Source organism: Actinia tenebrosa, unplaced genomic scaffold, assembly GCF_029948245.1.
Source record: "Actinia tenebrosa isolate PJP-AT-01 unplaced genomic scaffold, QUT_ActTen_1.0 PGA_scaffold3__52_contigs__length_22856419, whole genome shotgun sequence".
Lineage (NCBI taxonomy): Eukaryota > Metazoa > Cnidaria > Anthozoa > Actiniaria > Actiniidae > Actinia > Actinia tenebrosa.
The window spans coordinates 4,241,802-4,256,977 of record NW_028292580.1 but is presented as its reverse complement, the minus strand read 5'-3'; the positions used below and the strand labels follow the sequence as shown (position 1 = coordinate 4,256,977).

General features: G+C 39.0%; 1 protein-coding gene and 1 pseudogene across 1 annotated transcript; both read left to right on the top strand.

Moving 5' to 3' along the window:
- The first annotated feature begins 2,372 nt into the window (after window positions 1–2,372).
- Window positions 2,373–2,804, top strand: LOC148907887 (uncharacterized). The gene has a single exon (XM_089035765.1). The coding sequence runs from the start codon at window positions 2,373–2,375 to the stop codon at window positions 2,802–2,804; it is 432 nt and encodes a 143-aa protein (XP_088891891.1).
- Window positions 2,805–4,888: 2,084 nt separating this feature from the next.
- Window positions 4,889–14,845, top strand: LOC116292393 (uncharacterized; annotated as a pseudogene).
- The last annotated feature ends 331 nt before the right edge of the window (window positions 14,846–15,176 follow it).

The following is a 15,176-nucleotide window of genomic DNA, read 5'->3' as shown; positions in this document are numbered from 1 at the left end:
GATAAGGAACAACAGTTAGTGTTGGAACAATTTCTCATTAAGGAACAAGACATGTTCTCAAAAGGACTAGAAGACCTTGGGCATACCAGTCTGGTTAAGCATAAGATTGACATGGGAGACACGTTGCCCATCAAGCAGCACCCACGCCGTCTTCCCCTCTTAAAAGCAGAGGAAGCATCACAAGCTGTTAATGAGATGTTAGAGAAGGGTGTGATTGAACCATCTTCAAGTCCATGGTGTTCACCCATTGTGTTGGTGCGCAAGAAGGATGGATCTACAAGGTTTTGCGTAGATTATCGAAAGCTTAACCAAGTCACACGAAAAGACGCATATCCACTTCCACGATTGGATACGAGGATAGATTTACTCTCTGGCTCTAGCTGGTTCTCAACACTTGATTTAAAAAGTGGTTATTGGCAAGTGGAAATGGAAGAGGAATCGAAGGAGAAAACAGCATTTTCCACTGGAAAAGGACTTTGGCACTTCAAAGCTATGCCATTTGGATTATGTAACGCGCAAGCTACTTTTCAACGACTCATGGAAGCTGTTCTGGCCCAATTGCCTTTCGAAACTTCATTGGTCTACATAGATGACATAATTGTTCATGCCGCAAGTTTTGATGATGAAGTAAAGAACTTGAAACAAGTGTTCCAGAAGTTGAGAAACACAAACTTGAAACTAAATCCCAAGAAGTGTGTACTGTTCGCAAGAGAAGTAAGTTTTCTTGGACATATTGTCGGAGTAAATGGAGTTTCTGCAGATCCCGAGAAAGTTGAGGCAATACGGAAATGGCCAATTCCAGTGAATGTAAAAGACATCAGACGTTTCCTTGGTTTGTGCTCTTACTATAGACGCTTTATACATAACTTCGCAGAAAAAGCAAAGCCCCTGTACAAGTTGACAGAGAAAAACAGCTCATTTGAATGGACAGAAGAATGTCAAGCTGCCTTCGTTGAGTTAAAGAAAGCTCTACAAAATCCTCCAATATTGATATATCCTGATCCCAAGAAGACTTATGTCTTGGATACAGATGCAAGTAAAGTTGGCATAAGCGCTGTTCTTTCTCAGATGAAAGACGGAACTGAGCACGTAGTAGCATACTTCAGCAGAAGCTTAACTAAACAGGAAGCAAACTATTGTGTATCAAGACGAGAACTATTGCCTATTGTAAGCGCCGTAGAACACTTTCACCCGTACTTGTACGGTAGCGAATTTCAACTAAGAACTGATCACTCAGCTCTTCAGTGGCGTCTGCAATTCAAGAACCCCAAGGATCAAATTGCTCGTTGGTTGGAAAAGCTTCAAGGATATAACTTTACTATCATTCACCGACCAGGTTCAAAACATGGGAATGCAGACGCATTATCAAGACGCCCATGTGCTGACACAAGATGTAGATATTGCGAGCGCAGAGAGATTTCAGAAGGATTATGTTCTGAAAAGGATGAAGACCTCCAAGATGACCAAGATCATACATATCCAAGTATTTCGTTTTTACAAGCAACTCCGAATAAAAACAGTGGGGACTACGAAGGGAGATGTTGGAGCACAAGTGAACTACGAGAAAAACAGCTTAATGATCCTTCACTGCGTGACATTATACTGTGGTTAGAGAAAGAGATTAAACCAAGCTGGAATGAAATAGCTTCTTTTAGCCCCGAAGTGAAAGCATACTGGGCTCAATGGGACTCATTAATGTTACGAAATGGTGTGCTTTATCGCAAGCTGGAAAGTCATGGAGATACCACATCCTACATGCAGCTAGTAGTACCAAAACTACTGCCGTCCGGAGGTTTTCAGGCAACTTCATGCTGTACCGACAGCTGGACACCTTGGTGTTACGAAGACCCTTGCGAAAGTAAAGAGTAGATTCTACTGGGTTTACTGTAGAAGAGATGTTGAAAATTGGTGTCGACAATGCGAAGAATGTGGAAAAAGAAACGGTCCCCGGCGAATAACAAAGACACCCATGAAGAAGTATATATCTGGTGCTCCAATGGAACGAATAGCAATTGATGTTTTAGGCCCTCTTCCTTTAAGTGATGCAGGTAATAAATACTTGTTAATCGTTGGAGACTACTTTACAAAATGGACAGAGGCCTTTCCAATACATAATCAAGAAGCTGAAACCGTAGCAGATATCCTAGTACGTGAGTTTTCTCAAGATTTGGAGTACCACAGCAACTTCACTCGGATCAAGGGAGAAATTTTGAAGCTAAAGTTTTCGCAGAAATGTGTCGATTATTGGGAATAAAGAAAACCCGCAATCTGACGGAATGGTGGAACGTTTCAATCGCACATTGGAGAATCAATTGTCTAAGTATGTACAAGACCACCAACGAGATTGGGATACCCATGTGCCGTACGTAATGATGGCATATCGTTCAGCAACGCATGAATCTACTGGACATACTCCTGTGAATTTGATGTTTGGCAGAGAGATACGTTTACCAATAGACATTATGCTTGGGACTCCAGAAGATCACAAGGGAGAGAATCAGACATATGACAACTACATTTCTAAGTTAGAAGACAGCATGGCCTGCGCCCATGAATTTGCTCGAGTGAACTTAAGATTATCGAGTGACAGAATGAAACGAAGGTACGACGTTACCTCAACTTGTGACACATACCGTGTTGGAGATGCAGTTCGTTATCACACGCCCAAGAGGAAGAAGGGACTATCTCCCAAACTCACTAGTAACTGGGAAGGACCTTATTTAGTGAAAAGAAAAATCAACGATATGATTTACGAAATTCAAATATCAGCACGAGCCAAACCAAAGATTGTTCATAAAGATTGATTGTGTAAGTACCATGGCCAAAGTCCTGATTGGTTTGAAAGAATAAACGAACAGCAGTGTTCGGACGTTCCCCATGCAAGCATGAAGAACAGAAATGCGGATCAAAGCTTGAAGAACAGACTTGCAGATCAAAGCTTGAAGAACAGAAATGCGGATAAAAGCTTGAAGAACAGACCTGCAGATAAAAGCTTGAAGAACAGACCTGCAGATGAAAGCTTGAAGAACAGACCTGCAGATGAAAGCTTGAAAAACAGATCTACCAAACAAGCAAGCACAAGACTTAAAAGGAACACTCGAAGACCTAAACACTTTCAAGACTTTATTGTTCATTATCAATAGAATTCAAGAGTATGATTTGGGAATAAATTAACGAAGATAATTTCGGCCATTCAACATAGGAAAATGGATAAGTATAGTGCTAAAAAATAAATAAATAAAAAAAATCAAAGGAATAAGTTCTATAGCCATGATTAATAATTTAAGCAGTCCGGGACGGACAAGAATTTTCGGGGGAGGGGCGTAGTGTTACGCGGTTAAGCATAAAGAATAAGGGATTAAATGGATAGTTGAGCAAGGACTTTAAGAATAAGGGATTATATATATGCACGTGAAAATTGGGATTGCATCACCAGCCCTCTATATAAGAAATGTAAATGTAAAATAAAGTGAGCAGCAGTTAATACTTGAGACTTCGTTATTGGCTTTGGGCCCGACGGTACAGTATCATTGCGATTACAGAAAATGACTCACGCTGACTGGTCGAGAATTTCGCCAAAAGCGAAAAAAATACCGGCTGAATATTTACCGAGATGCGAAGCGAGATTTGGTGGTAAACATCGTACCAATTCACCTCCAATTCACCTCCAATTCACCAATCAGCGCTCGTTCTAAATCGCGTACAATTCCGGGTAATTTCCGGTGATTTTGGTCATTTGCATACTATATCACGGAACGCCTGTCACATTTCATGCTAATTAAACTCGAGGAACTACAAAGAATAAGGAAGGATTCATACTTTCCACTCTCGATCGCAATAACGGCGAAACATCAACATCAAAAATGTAGCACCGGAAAAAACAGTAATACAACGATAGTTTAAAACTCTTAGCTCTTAGCTTAGTCACTATGGAGGCTGGTTTTGCGATGAGAATTGCGTCAAATTGGCAATCGTTTTTATTATTCTTCGTCCGCCATATTGAGTAGCCAGGTTCCTCGTTGGCTTGGAAACAACGCTCTTAGTCACCAGTTTCTATTGATGACGCACTTTTTTAAACCAAGCGAACCCCGTTTGGATTTTTAGAGTCAAGGAAGCAAACCGCGCGAGCCCTGGGACCAAAATTGTTCGCGGGAAATTTTGAAAGTTGTTGTTGGCGCGGATAGTCATGGCATATTTAATGGCCGACGAAAAATGATGATAACGTTTATACAAGCTATAAAACTAAACTCTACCACCAATTTATAGTATTCCTCAAGTACGGACGATGATCAAAATAGATCATGACGTCATCCGGCCGAATCCGCTGGAGGTAAAAAAAGTAGCCCCCTTTTGCTCCGGAGCGGTCCCAGAGCTCAATGATGTAGAACACCCCCTCCCCCTACGGGCCCGGGGTAGCCCGCCTGGCCCGTGATGCAGAACCGGCACTTTCATACTACTTATATTTACTCAACTACGTCTCGGTAAATATTCACCGATAATCATTACGCAGGTGATTATTCGAAAACATCGTTTTATATTTCAAATTCATAGTTTTTGAGTTTTAAAAGATACACGTATCAGGAAATGCAATCCTATGATCACCTGTAGGTGATTATAGAGAAATAGTTCAAAGTTCACTACCAATCAACGCTCGCGAATTTCTATAATCACTTGGGTAATGATACTAATTCTCTATAATCACCTACAGGGGAATATAGAATTGCCCGCGCTTCATTTGTTGTTGTGTGCATCTTTCAGGATACGAAGAAAGTGGTAATCTTAGAATTCGAGTCTCGGTAAATATTCACCGATAATCACTTAACCTCACTCAGGCAAGGCGAATAACTGTTAAATACACTATCTCGGGTCAGGTATATACATTTCTAAAATGACTACTGCAGCAGTTGAAGCAATTATTGAAGTGCTCATGGAATCGTTGGAGGAAGCATCCGCTGAAGAATCATTAGATTCAGGAGCAGGGGAAGAAGTACAGCAAAGTGTTGAATAGACAGTTGAAGCAACAGTGGATGACGCGGTAGAGGTAAAGTAAAACAATAGTCGATGGGCCACGTTCGATATTTTAAAATTCAGACTTTATTGCGAGGCTTTAGTCGCATGGTACTTCATATATTTACAAACAAGGGGATCACCAAATACATTAATGCGTAAGAATGAAAAAATGTATAATATTCGACGTCCCTAAGTTTTGGCAAGATAACAGAACATTTTGTTAGAAATGCTGGTTGGTCAGTTTACTATTCAACAAAGTTATAATCGAATCTACAGCACTATAACTACGAAAGACCATTTTCTAATTCTTTAAATATCGATGTGTTCCTTAATTACAGACTCATTTGCTCAGGGTTAGCCTTATTTCAGTGTCAAAATATCCACAAATACCAACGGTAAAGTAAAGAATGAATAACTTTCACAAAAAATAAAATTAAAAACTCTTTGAAATTACACGGACCTTTACTAGAACCACACAAAATCGAGGCTAACCGTGAGCAACAGAGAATTTTGAGATTTTATGCAATTTTGAACATTTTCTTCCTGAGAGCCTATTTGTCGTACTAGAATTTTAAAATCTCGAACGTGGCCAGACACACACTTACTAGGGTGCTACTCGGACCTTCACCTTAGGGACACAACTCTCTATATATTATCAAAGGTCCATGCATCTTTGAAAAGCACTGATTAACAGGGTTCGGTTCATAGATATTTTTATCCTCTAATTTTTCCTAAATTTTCCTTGCCACTATTTTAGAATGTCTTAGAAGAAGAAGTGCAGCACGCAGTAGAACAAGAAGTAGAACAGGTGGCGGAAAACGCAGTGGAGGAGAATGCCTAGAATGCGGTCGAAAATGCAGAAGGCGGCTTTTGGTCAAATATGTTCACAGAAAAGATTCTTCCAAGTACGTTCATCAGGGTAGTTAGACTTCCTCCAAGTCTCGCTCGTTCGTGTTTTGTTGGTTTTTTTTTTTTCTTTTTTGTTTTTTTTTTTTTCTTTCTTTTTTCGTTCACTTTTTACTTTTCTTTATGTCATTGCCCTCAGTCGGAAAGCTTTCGTAACCGGAACTGTACGATTTGAATAAGTTTTTGCCATCGAAAAATAATTAACGAGAGAGACTTGGATCAAGTCTAAGTTGCAGTCCAAAAGAACCCTTGCATATCTGCTCATTTCGGCGGAGGAAAGAAAAATTAATTTCAATCGCCTGAGAATTGAAAACCTATATTGCTGCCCTCAGTTTAAATTGAGCTTCATTCCGAAGTGCTGCACAGGGTTTATAACCCCTTTTATATCCGCTTTAGTTTATTATTTTTGATATATATAGTCCACTTTTCCATGTGAATGTCCATCAAAGTCGCTTTACAATGAGATAAGAATGATTTTGAAAGGAGGAACCTTAGTACGAGGTGTAGACACTGAGGGTGGTCACTGACAGGGCTGTTGCTACAAAGGCAGCACTTTCTTCTCAGTTATTTTAGGGCCCTGAGTGCTGGTCCGGCCGCCAGGGCTTGAACCTACGACCTTCGGCTCAACAATCTGGTGCTCAACCAATTGAGTCAACCGGGTTGCGGTAGTTTTAGGTTTGGCAGGAAAGAAACCGGGGACCCACAGAGAAATCCCGCCCAAGGAATCTAGTGAAATTAAAATACCTTAAAAACTTAAACTGGAAACCACGTGCATATGTGCTGTCTAGTCCCGCCCTGAGTTGAAAGACCAATGCATACTACCGCTACATCATCATTGCCCCCCCCCCCCCCCCCCCCCCCGCACAACAAACCTTATGCCCAGAACTAGGCGCAGTTTACATCATTTTATTTCCATTTCAATACAGCAATGATTGCAACTTAACAACCGGACTAGTTATATTGGGAATCGATAAAGCAATTGACGCTTCACAAAAAGACACGAAGAGCAATACAAGCAAAGGAACGGACGGTACGTCCAGAAAACCATACCCTTTGGTTCATGCACAAACCTGATCCTCTGTTTTGAATTACATCCATGATTTCCTGGGTTTCCAATTCAATCAGCTGATAAAAGTATTTGAAAGCATCATTTGTTCCAACGGATGGTCAAATATACTGAACTCCATGTACTGTCATCATGCACTGTCCCGAGACAGGGAAATTTAATAACATTCACATATTGTTAAACTCCCCTCCCTGTCCCGGTTACCCGGGGAAAGATTTGTTTTTACAGCAGTTTTACCCTTTAACAGCAACAGCTCAATTCAAACCTTTTTCAACCGAAAATCTTTCTCTGGGTACCCTGGAGAGGGCGGGGAAGTTAACTACGCGAATTGACTACGCGAATGTCAATTTCGTCGTTTTGACTATTGCATAAGCACAACAAACTTACTGACAATGGCGCAATGTTCTCAGTCAATGAAATACGACTTTAATAGTTGATCTACTGCAAGAAAGAATTCTGCACTGCAGTTGCTTTTTTATTAGCTATAGTATTGTTCCAGAAAAAGGTTGCTACATTTTCCATCCTTTGAAAGCTCTTTCACCTGCAACCATTGCGCGCAAAAGTTGCAGGGGATTCCAAACCATGTAACTACAAGTTATTTTGTCACATAATTGTAAGAACTAATACATGATCAATTTTTTCTTTATAGAAGGTCAGAAGGCAGCTGCCAGTGAGCTGAAAGTCGTGGATGAGGTAAACAAACGCTGGAAGGCCAAGCTCGAGGGATACAAGAAAATTGGTGAAGATTTGGGGACGTTCCTGTTCAATGGCAAGGATAAATGTGCTTCAAGAACTATTGGAGCATTGGTTAAGAGCATGAATAAAGTAGCTAGAACTTACGGTATCCTATACCTCGGTGATTTATGTGGCATGGGTGGCTTTGGTGGTTTACCGCTTGCGCCTCGCCGCTGTGGTCAGGGTTGAGCCCAGGCACGGGCTGGGTCGTATTTGAGTTGAGTTTGTTTGCCGGAAAAGTTGTCTTCTCCCTTGCCAGCAAGGTTTTTCTCCGGGGTCTCTGGCTTTCCTCCCGCCGTAAAAATCAACATGTGAGTTGAGTGTTGTGTGTTGTAAATACAGAAGATAGTGGTAGTGTGGAGTGAACCTCGCGGAAGAGACCCGTATAAAGTACAGGTAGTATGGTTGTAAAACTTGTAAATATGTTTTGAATGAATGTATTTGGTGTAGGTGCGGTGTGTCTGTACTGTCTAAACAGTCCCTCTTTTCCCTCCTAATTTGATGAAATAAAATTTGTTGCTCTTAACACGTTTCATACCAACTACGTTCCTCAGATGAATTCATGAGAGGATCACCGCACTCTCCCAGAATACCTTTCGGTCTCAGCTTCCATGCTTAATGTTTTCATCCCGACAATGATTTTGCAATCGACTGGCCTATGTGTTGTTGGTGAATAGGAATTAAATGATGCCAAAGACATTGCCATAATCAGCACCGCAGACAAAAGCTGGGACACGAATATCGACCAGCTCAAGTGGCGCGTAGCAAACGCATGTAAAAACTTGCTGGATGTATTCGAAGTAAAAAAACGGGGACAAAGTTGACAGCTTTAGACTTTCCTCCAGCTTCGGACGAGACAGCCATCAACGCTGTACTGGACAAGGAAATGCCAAACTACAAGGCCATCATCAAAGCAGAGGCAAAAAAGAAAACTTATGTTAACTAATTACTCACAACCATCACGCCCCCGTACGGAACACTAGCTCTTCCTCGAAGTTCGCTCCGCAGAAACTACCACTACACACAATACTTTTCAAACTTTTCCTTCAAATTCAAATGTTAGAACTCCTTTGAGAATATCAAGACAATAGTGAAAATTAGCGAAACAAAAGAAGCTACCGAAAAGGACTATATTTGCAGGAATCTTTTATTATATAATTCTACGCTTTGTGGTGTGCTCACGCATTTTGGCGCAAACATTTCCCGCCAAGTCTCCAGAAACTCCATCAGTATAACGCAAGAAGAAAACAAAATAAAACTAAATTCATATTGGTAACGTAGAATCCATTCCTTTATGTTAAAACTCAGCAGTCACTCAGCAGTCACCAGATTTGCCAAGACAAATGCAACCAAGGCAGTTAAAGGGTTGATTAGTGCTCCACTGACCACAAAAATCAAAAGTGGCTTCAACACTGAAGTACGTCCTGACGTGCTGGCCGCTGCCAAATTTGCAGCAAAAGCAGAAACCACTATCGTTATGAACAGTTACATGTCGGATATCAATAAGCACGCTGCCATCCCTGTATATGGGATTATTACACTGAAGACTTGGATGGAAGACTATGTTGTACCCAAGGTTAAGAAGGACGCAACTAGGAAAGGTATACGTCCATTTACAATAAAACTAAAATGATAAATACAAGATCCATTGGGTATAAGCAGGAGAAAATGAACTAAGAGAAGGAATCCCCCCTATATAGCCTTGTAACCATCATGTGCACAGTTTGATGCTATTCTTAAACCATTTGTTTTTCTGCACGCGCATTTACTGCACGCGCTGCTCGCGCTTTACGCTGTTTGCTTACGTTCTTGGGGTTTTTCCGTCACTCTGCCCTGATTATGAATGTGCATGTCGAAAGCTTGGCAAATACGACAGGAAATTGAAGTAGTAATTTGTTCAACTTTCTAGAATATTTTTACATTTATTTTCCAAAGCTTTCGACCTACATCGTCATCTTGAGGCAGATTTGAAAATTTGAACATAAGAAAAGCACAAGAACATGTTAGCAAACCAGCGAAGAGCGCGCGCGTACTATGCGCGTACTATGCGCGTGCAGAAAATCAAACGATCAAATAAATGATATCATTGGATAATATTTTTAGAATAGATTCTAAAAATAGCATCAAAGTGTGCACATGATGGGGCACGTGGATTCCTTCTCTTAGTTCATATTCTCTTGATATAAGCCTACTAGTCTAACAAAGCAAACATCCTTTCAGTTATAAGCCCCTTCTTGTTAAAAGCCCTTTATTTTGCTATCACAAATATGCCGTATGACGAAATAGAAAGTTCTCGCGCGTGCTGCTTGCCCTCATAAGAGGGTTCTGAAAGGGGGTCCTAATCCCATTTCCCAGCGCAAATGTAAGCCAAATCCCAGTTCAAATCCCATAGTCCTGGCTTATGTTTTGCTCAAATCTCAATCTCAATCCCACCGCCATTTTGTTTGTCTATGAATCCTAGTCCCAGTCCATGAAATCCCATCTCCCATTTTACCTTCAGGACCCTCTCACGTGCCCCAACCCAACCCATTCAATCACCATCATTATCTTTTCCCATTTGGCGCGTTTCCGGTTTTAGGGCAATTCTGTCTGAATAGGTTGGGGAATCAAGTATCTAGCAGTTGTATCCAGCAATCAAAGATCATTATTCATAACAGTTATTGCGTTGTAGCTCTAGAAGCGGCGAATGCCATCTTGCAGCTCCCACCGTCACAGATCAAAATCATGAACATATCCAAGACAGCAAGAGCTGAAGTGATGAAGGAATATGCAGAAAAATTAAAGAAGCAGCCAAACAGGTAGCGGAAAAGGTCATCAAGAAAGCCTAAAAAGAAGGAAATAAAAACCGAGCAAGTAGTTCAGAAAATGCATGAAGTAGTTTATCTGTCTGTCAACATTAAACAGAACCTTAGAAATAATAATAATAAAAATAAAAATAAATTAAACTTAAAATCTTCATATAGACCTGGACCATTTGTTATGAGTTGATGTAAACTGTTAATAGCCCATCTTTTCCCTCCAGAGGCTGTTAACTGACAATCTTTTATTATTCCATAAACAAAACAAAACAAAAGTCAAAAAAATACACATGAGCAGAATTTACATATATATATTTCTTATATATTTCTTATATATTTCTTAAATTTTGAAAAGCGAAAAACACTGTAATCAAAGATATGTCCGACAAAATTTAATTCAAAATTTTAGTTGTTATTGTATTGACCATAAAAATTGGATAATGATGATTTCAATAAAAAAATGAAATGTTTGACAGCAGGAAATGAAATAGAAATCAATGTATTCTAGAATAGATGTCACTGAAGTTGATTGACATACTTTGTACTTTAAGTGTTTTTGTGCTTTGTATTTCAATTTTCTAGTTTCAAGTAAAATATACTCCTCCCGCACTTCTTCCTCTCCCCTCCCCCTTACATCCATTTGTCACGCCCAAAGCTCATGTGAACTCTTTGTCAAAAACTCGAAATAAAAATAATAATTTCTTGTTTACTAAATTTATTTTGCCTCCTAATCTCTGGACAAACTAAATGTTTATTAGTGGCCATCTTCACTATAACCGTATGGTGCCGCGATTTGGATTGTCCAATGAACATATATCCAAAATAAAAATATGTCAGAGTGGCAGATACAAAACGATTTCAATGGGTGGTTATTACCTAGAAAGGCATCACACATCGTTCTCTTAGGTTTTATTTTATTTTAACATTTATTATTAACATTTATCATTTTCATCCCCAAAGTGGGGTGACTAGCCATCCAATCCCCCGCCACATGGATCAGCCCATGTATAATAATGTGCAAAACTTAAAAACCAATAAAAATCTTTCTGTCTGTCCGTAACAATGCACTTTACGAATAAAAATGCACGTGATTATGGTAACATCGACACTAACAGCACAAGCGGTTTTTTGTATGTCCAGAGGAAGCATAATTTTTTGTTACTCAAAAAAAACATACCAGTTGTTTTGCATGCAATTACTAAATTCCTGTATCTATGAACCGAAAAACTGCGTAAAACCCTTCCGTGACCTCGGGTGGATGTTTCGGAGAGGCGCAGTAGCCCTCGTCACTCATATCTCCTAACAGTCACGCAAAGATTTAAAGAAATAACAAACATAAGTTAAGTGTTGTATGTCGTAAGTATGGGTGCATTTGGAACGAGCCCCCTTACTTGAAGTTATGGTCGGAAAATATAAAGCAGTGACGTCAATGAATACTGCAAAACGACTCCCGGTTCCAAAACGAAAGGCAGTTCCAAATAAAATTTTTGGAAACCTATTGTTTTGTCTTCCAAATTGAGCTGCGTTTCGAAGTGCTGCAAGTCGTCTGTGAAAGTATAATGATATTAGTAGATATGTAAAATCGTAAATTATTACCTCGATTCTGCAGTTTGCGGTTTCTCTGGTCGGGTAGAAGATCATGCAGACAATGATTATCATCAGACGTGTTCGTCATATTATGTGTAACATATTGTCGAGGTTCGCTGAATGCAGTAAATATTGACCACAAGTGTTTTTCACTCAAGTTTCTTTATTTTGCATATTTCGACAGTACGACTCTATTGGTTTAGAGTTTAGTAATTAATTTTGAACACGGTTACTGCTTAGAAATTTTCCCACTTGAACAAGGACTTCGCGAATTGCTCTCAATCGTTCTGACCGTCGTGGAGCTTTACTACATCTTTATATTTATGAGCATCTTGATAACTTATCCACTTGACTGGTTTTTCTTTACATGGTGGTGGAGTGGGTAAGAAATATGGTGGTGGTGATAGAGTCTGTGCTTTGGGAGTGCTGAAGGATGCAGTAAGAGAGGGTTGATCAAAACTAGCAGTGGGTTTTAATGGAGTAGGAGGAACCTCGGTCAAAGTTGAGGATTTCGCTAGACTGGGTTCGAAAGAAGGGGTCCTAACTTTCGACGTCTCTGTGATTTCGTCATCAATCACAATGAAATTGTTGATCTTAGGGTTAAACTAATCATCTTCAAGGCTTCAAGGTTTTTTTATTTCCACTTACAACAATATAAAATAATGTATGAAAAAAACATAAGAATAAATGATTATAGTGGTAGCGTTCAGGAATACAACCCAAAGGGTTACTGGAGAAGCTTCCTAAACCCTAGTATTATTAGGAAAAAATATGGTTGAAAGTAGCGGAAAAGAGAATTACAAAAATGTGAATAAGTCTAGTTTGAGCATTTAGAATATCGAAAATTGATTACAAATAATCGATGATACACAAGTAAGCAAAATAAGTAGTATTATTGAGATAACAAAAAAATTATAACGTGTTTTAAACATCTTTTGAGATGAGCTGAAACTTAAGAGGGGCTCTCCCTAAGGATCGCCTATACCTATGCAAGATAGAAAAATCGAAAATTTTCAAACTCTGCCCAATTAAAAGTCTTTGGTAGCTAGTTCTAGAAATATGATTCTCAGTTGGTGCAGATCATTATTTTTTATTTGAGAAATGTTTTTGTATTTTGAGACCCAAACGCCCGGGAGAACGACCTCAAATTAAAGGATATTTCGACAGCTCGCATAAAAATACATACTCATAATTCATAAAACTAAAGCCACTGCACAAAAGAACTGCCTTTTGCCTACCATTTGCATTTTTCAGATTTAAAAGTGGTTAAACCCAAAATATTTCCCAGATTTTTCATAATAACTTGTGTTAGCGGTATTTAGTCACGCGCAAATATAGGCAGGATTCAAAAGTCAAAAATGCTCCTTGGTACAAGGCTTTGCAATGAAATTTTGCCCTCTAAAGATCAGTCATCACCTCTTCTTTGATTTTCTAAAATAAAATTTTTGGGTAACTAAAATGAGGAATTGTGCGAGACCCAAATGTGTAAGGCATTTGTAGCAAAATACATGCCCTCTTGATCCCGGCTTGTGTAACGTCAGTCGTCAAGAACTGTCCTATGTTTTGATTTAGATGGGTGAATCTTTCGGTAATCATTAAATCACGTTCTATCAAGACAGATAAAAGCGTAAAGGTTTATAAATTTGAACAATGGTACGGTTTTATTGGCAGTCTAAAGGTTTTGGACGTTTGTATTGCAAGAATATATTGTCGTTGTCGAATTCACATTACCACAAACCTGAACTTGTCTTGGGATGGAGCATGTAGTTTCGGTTAGCTTTACTAAATGCACAGGTACTTAATGAATTATCTAGGATGTTCCTTGTCTTAAGAGTTTTGAAATTTACTAACCTCATAGCTCCTATGAAACCCAAATCATGTCACTATCCCAATCAGATAAACTGATCTTCGTAAACAATCGTCACTAAATCGAGCCGACACAGGCAACCCAACCAATGTCGAGGAAGACCTTTCTTTACGCGAGTAATTATAATTAAATACCGTGTATCCCAGAGACTCTCTCGCTCTAGTTATTCTTGGTCGTAGCTCTCTTTATTGCGTTCGGCTACCGCCATATATATATAATATATAATGCGGTAGCCGAATTATTATATGATTAAATTATTATATTATATAATAATTCTTTCATAAATACAGTAATAATATATGATATATATATATATATATAAATATAACAAAGTATGTAATGTGGTCTATACTGTTGAAACAGTGCTCGATGCGTAGGGATGCAGAGCAATAGATATATAGTAAAGATTGGATTAAAGACGAGACATGTTCACTGTAATGTATAAAAGATCAATGCCCTCTAAACGACAACTGCCTCTCCTCCAGCATCATCTACAACGCTCATGTCACAACAAACGAGGACACTACTGGGAAAAACTACATTGGCCTGACAGAAGGAACATTCAAACAACGATACACTCAGCACAAACTATCTCTGCGAAATAGAAAATACGCTAACAGCACCGAACTTTCTAAATACATCTGGGACCTTAAAGATAACAACAAAGAGTACAACATAGAATGGACAATCATCACTTCAGCCAGACCATACAGCAACATTTCTAAGAGGTGTGACCTGTGCTTAACAGAAAAGCTACTTATCATCAAAGCAAACAGCGACACTCTTTTAAACAAGCGATCCGAATTGATCTCCAAATGCCGACATGAAAACAAGTTCTATCTGATGAACAATAGAAATCCAGGCCTAGCTAATTAACTCCTTTCCGAACAATACTTCTTTTGTAAATAATCATTACACCTCTTGTATATAAATATCACAGTAATAGGAATATGTTTCATTAAAGTCTGTCTGATGAGTGCGTAAGCACGAAACTCGGAGTTACAGTGAACATGTCTCGTCTTTAATCCAATCTTTACTATATATATATAAATATATATATTTATACAGCCATTTGCAGAAATTATGCCCGCTTCCAATATATATACAAGTATATCAAAAGCATATCAAAAAATTATGAGGTATCATCCCTGATATTTTTTTCGAAAAAAATATCAAGAAAGATATCCAGCCGTGTCTGATATATACG

Bases quoted from the DNA above. Each gene is read 5' to 3' on its own strand.
- LOC148907887 (XM_089035765.1), top strand. From the start codon at position 2,373: ATGGCATATCGTTCAGCAACGCATGAATCTACTGGACATACTCCTGTG.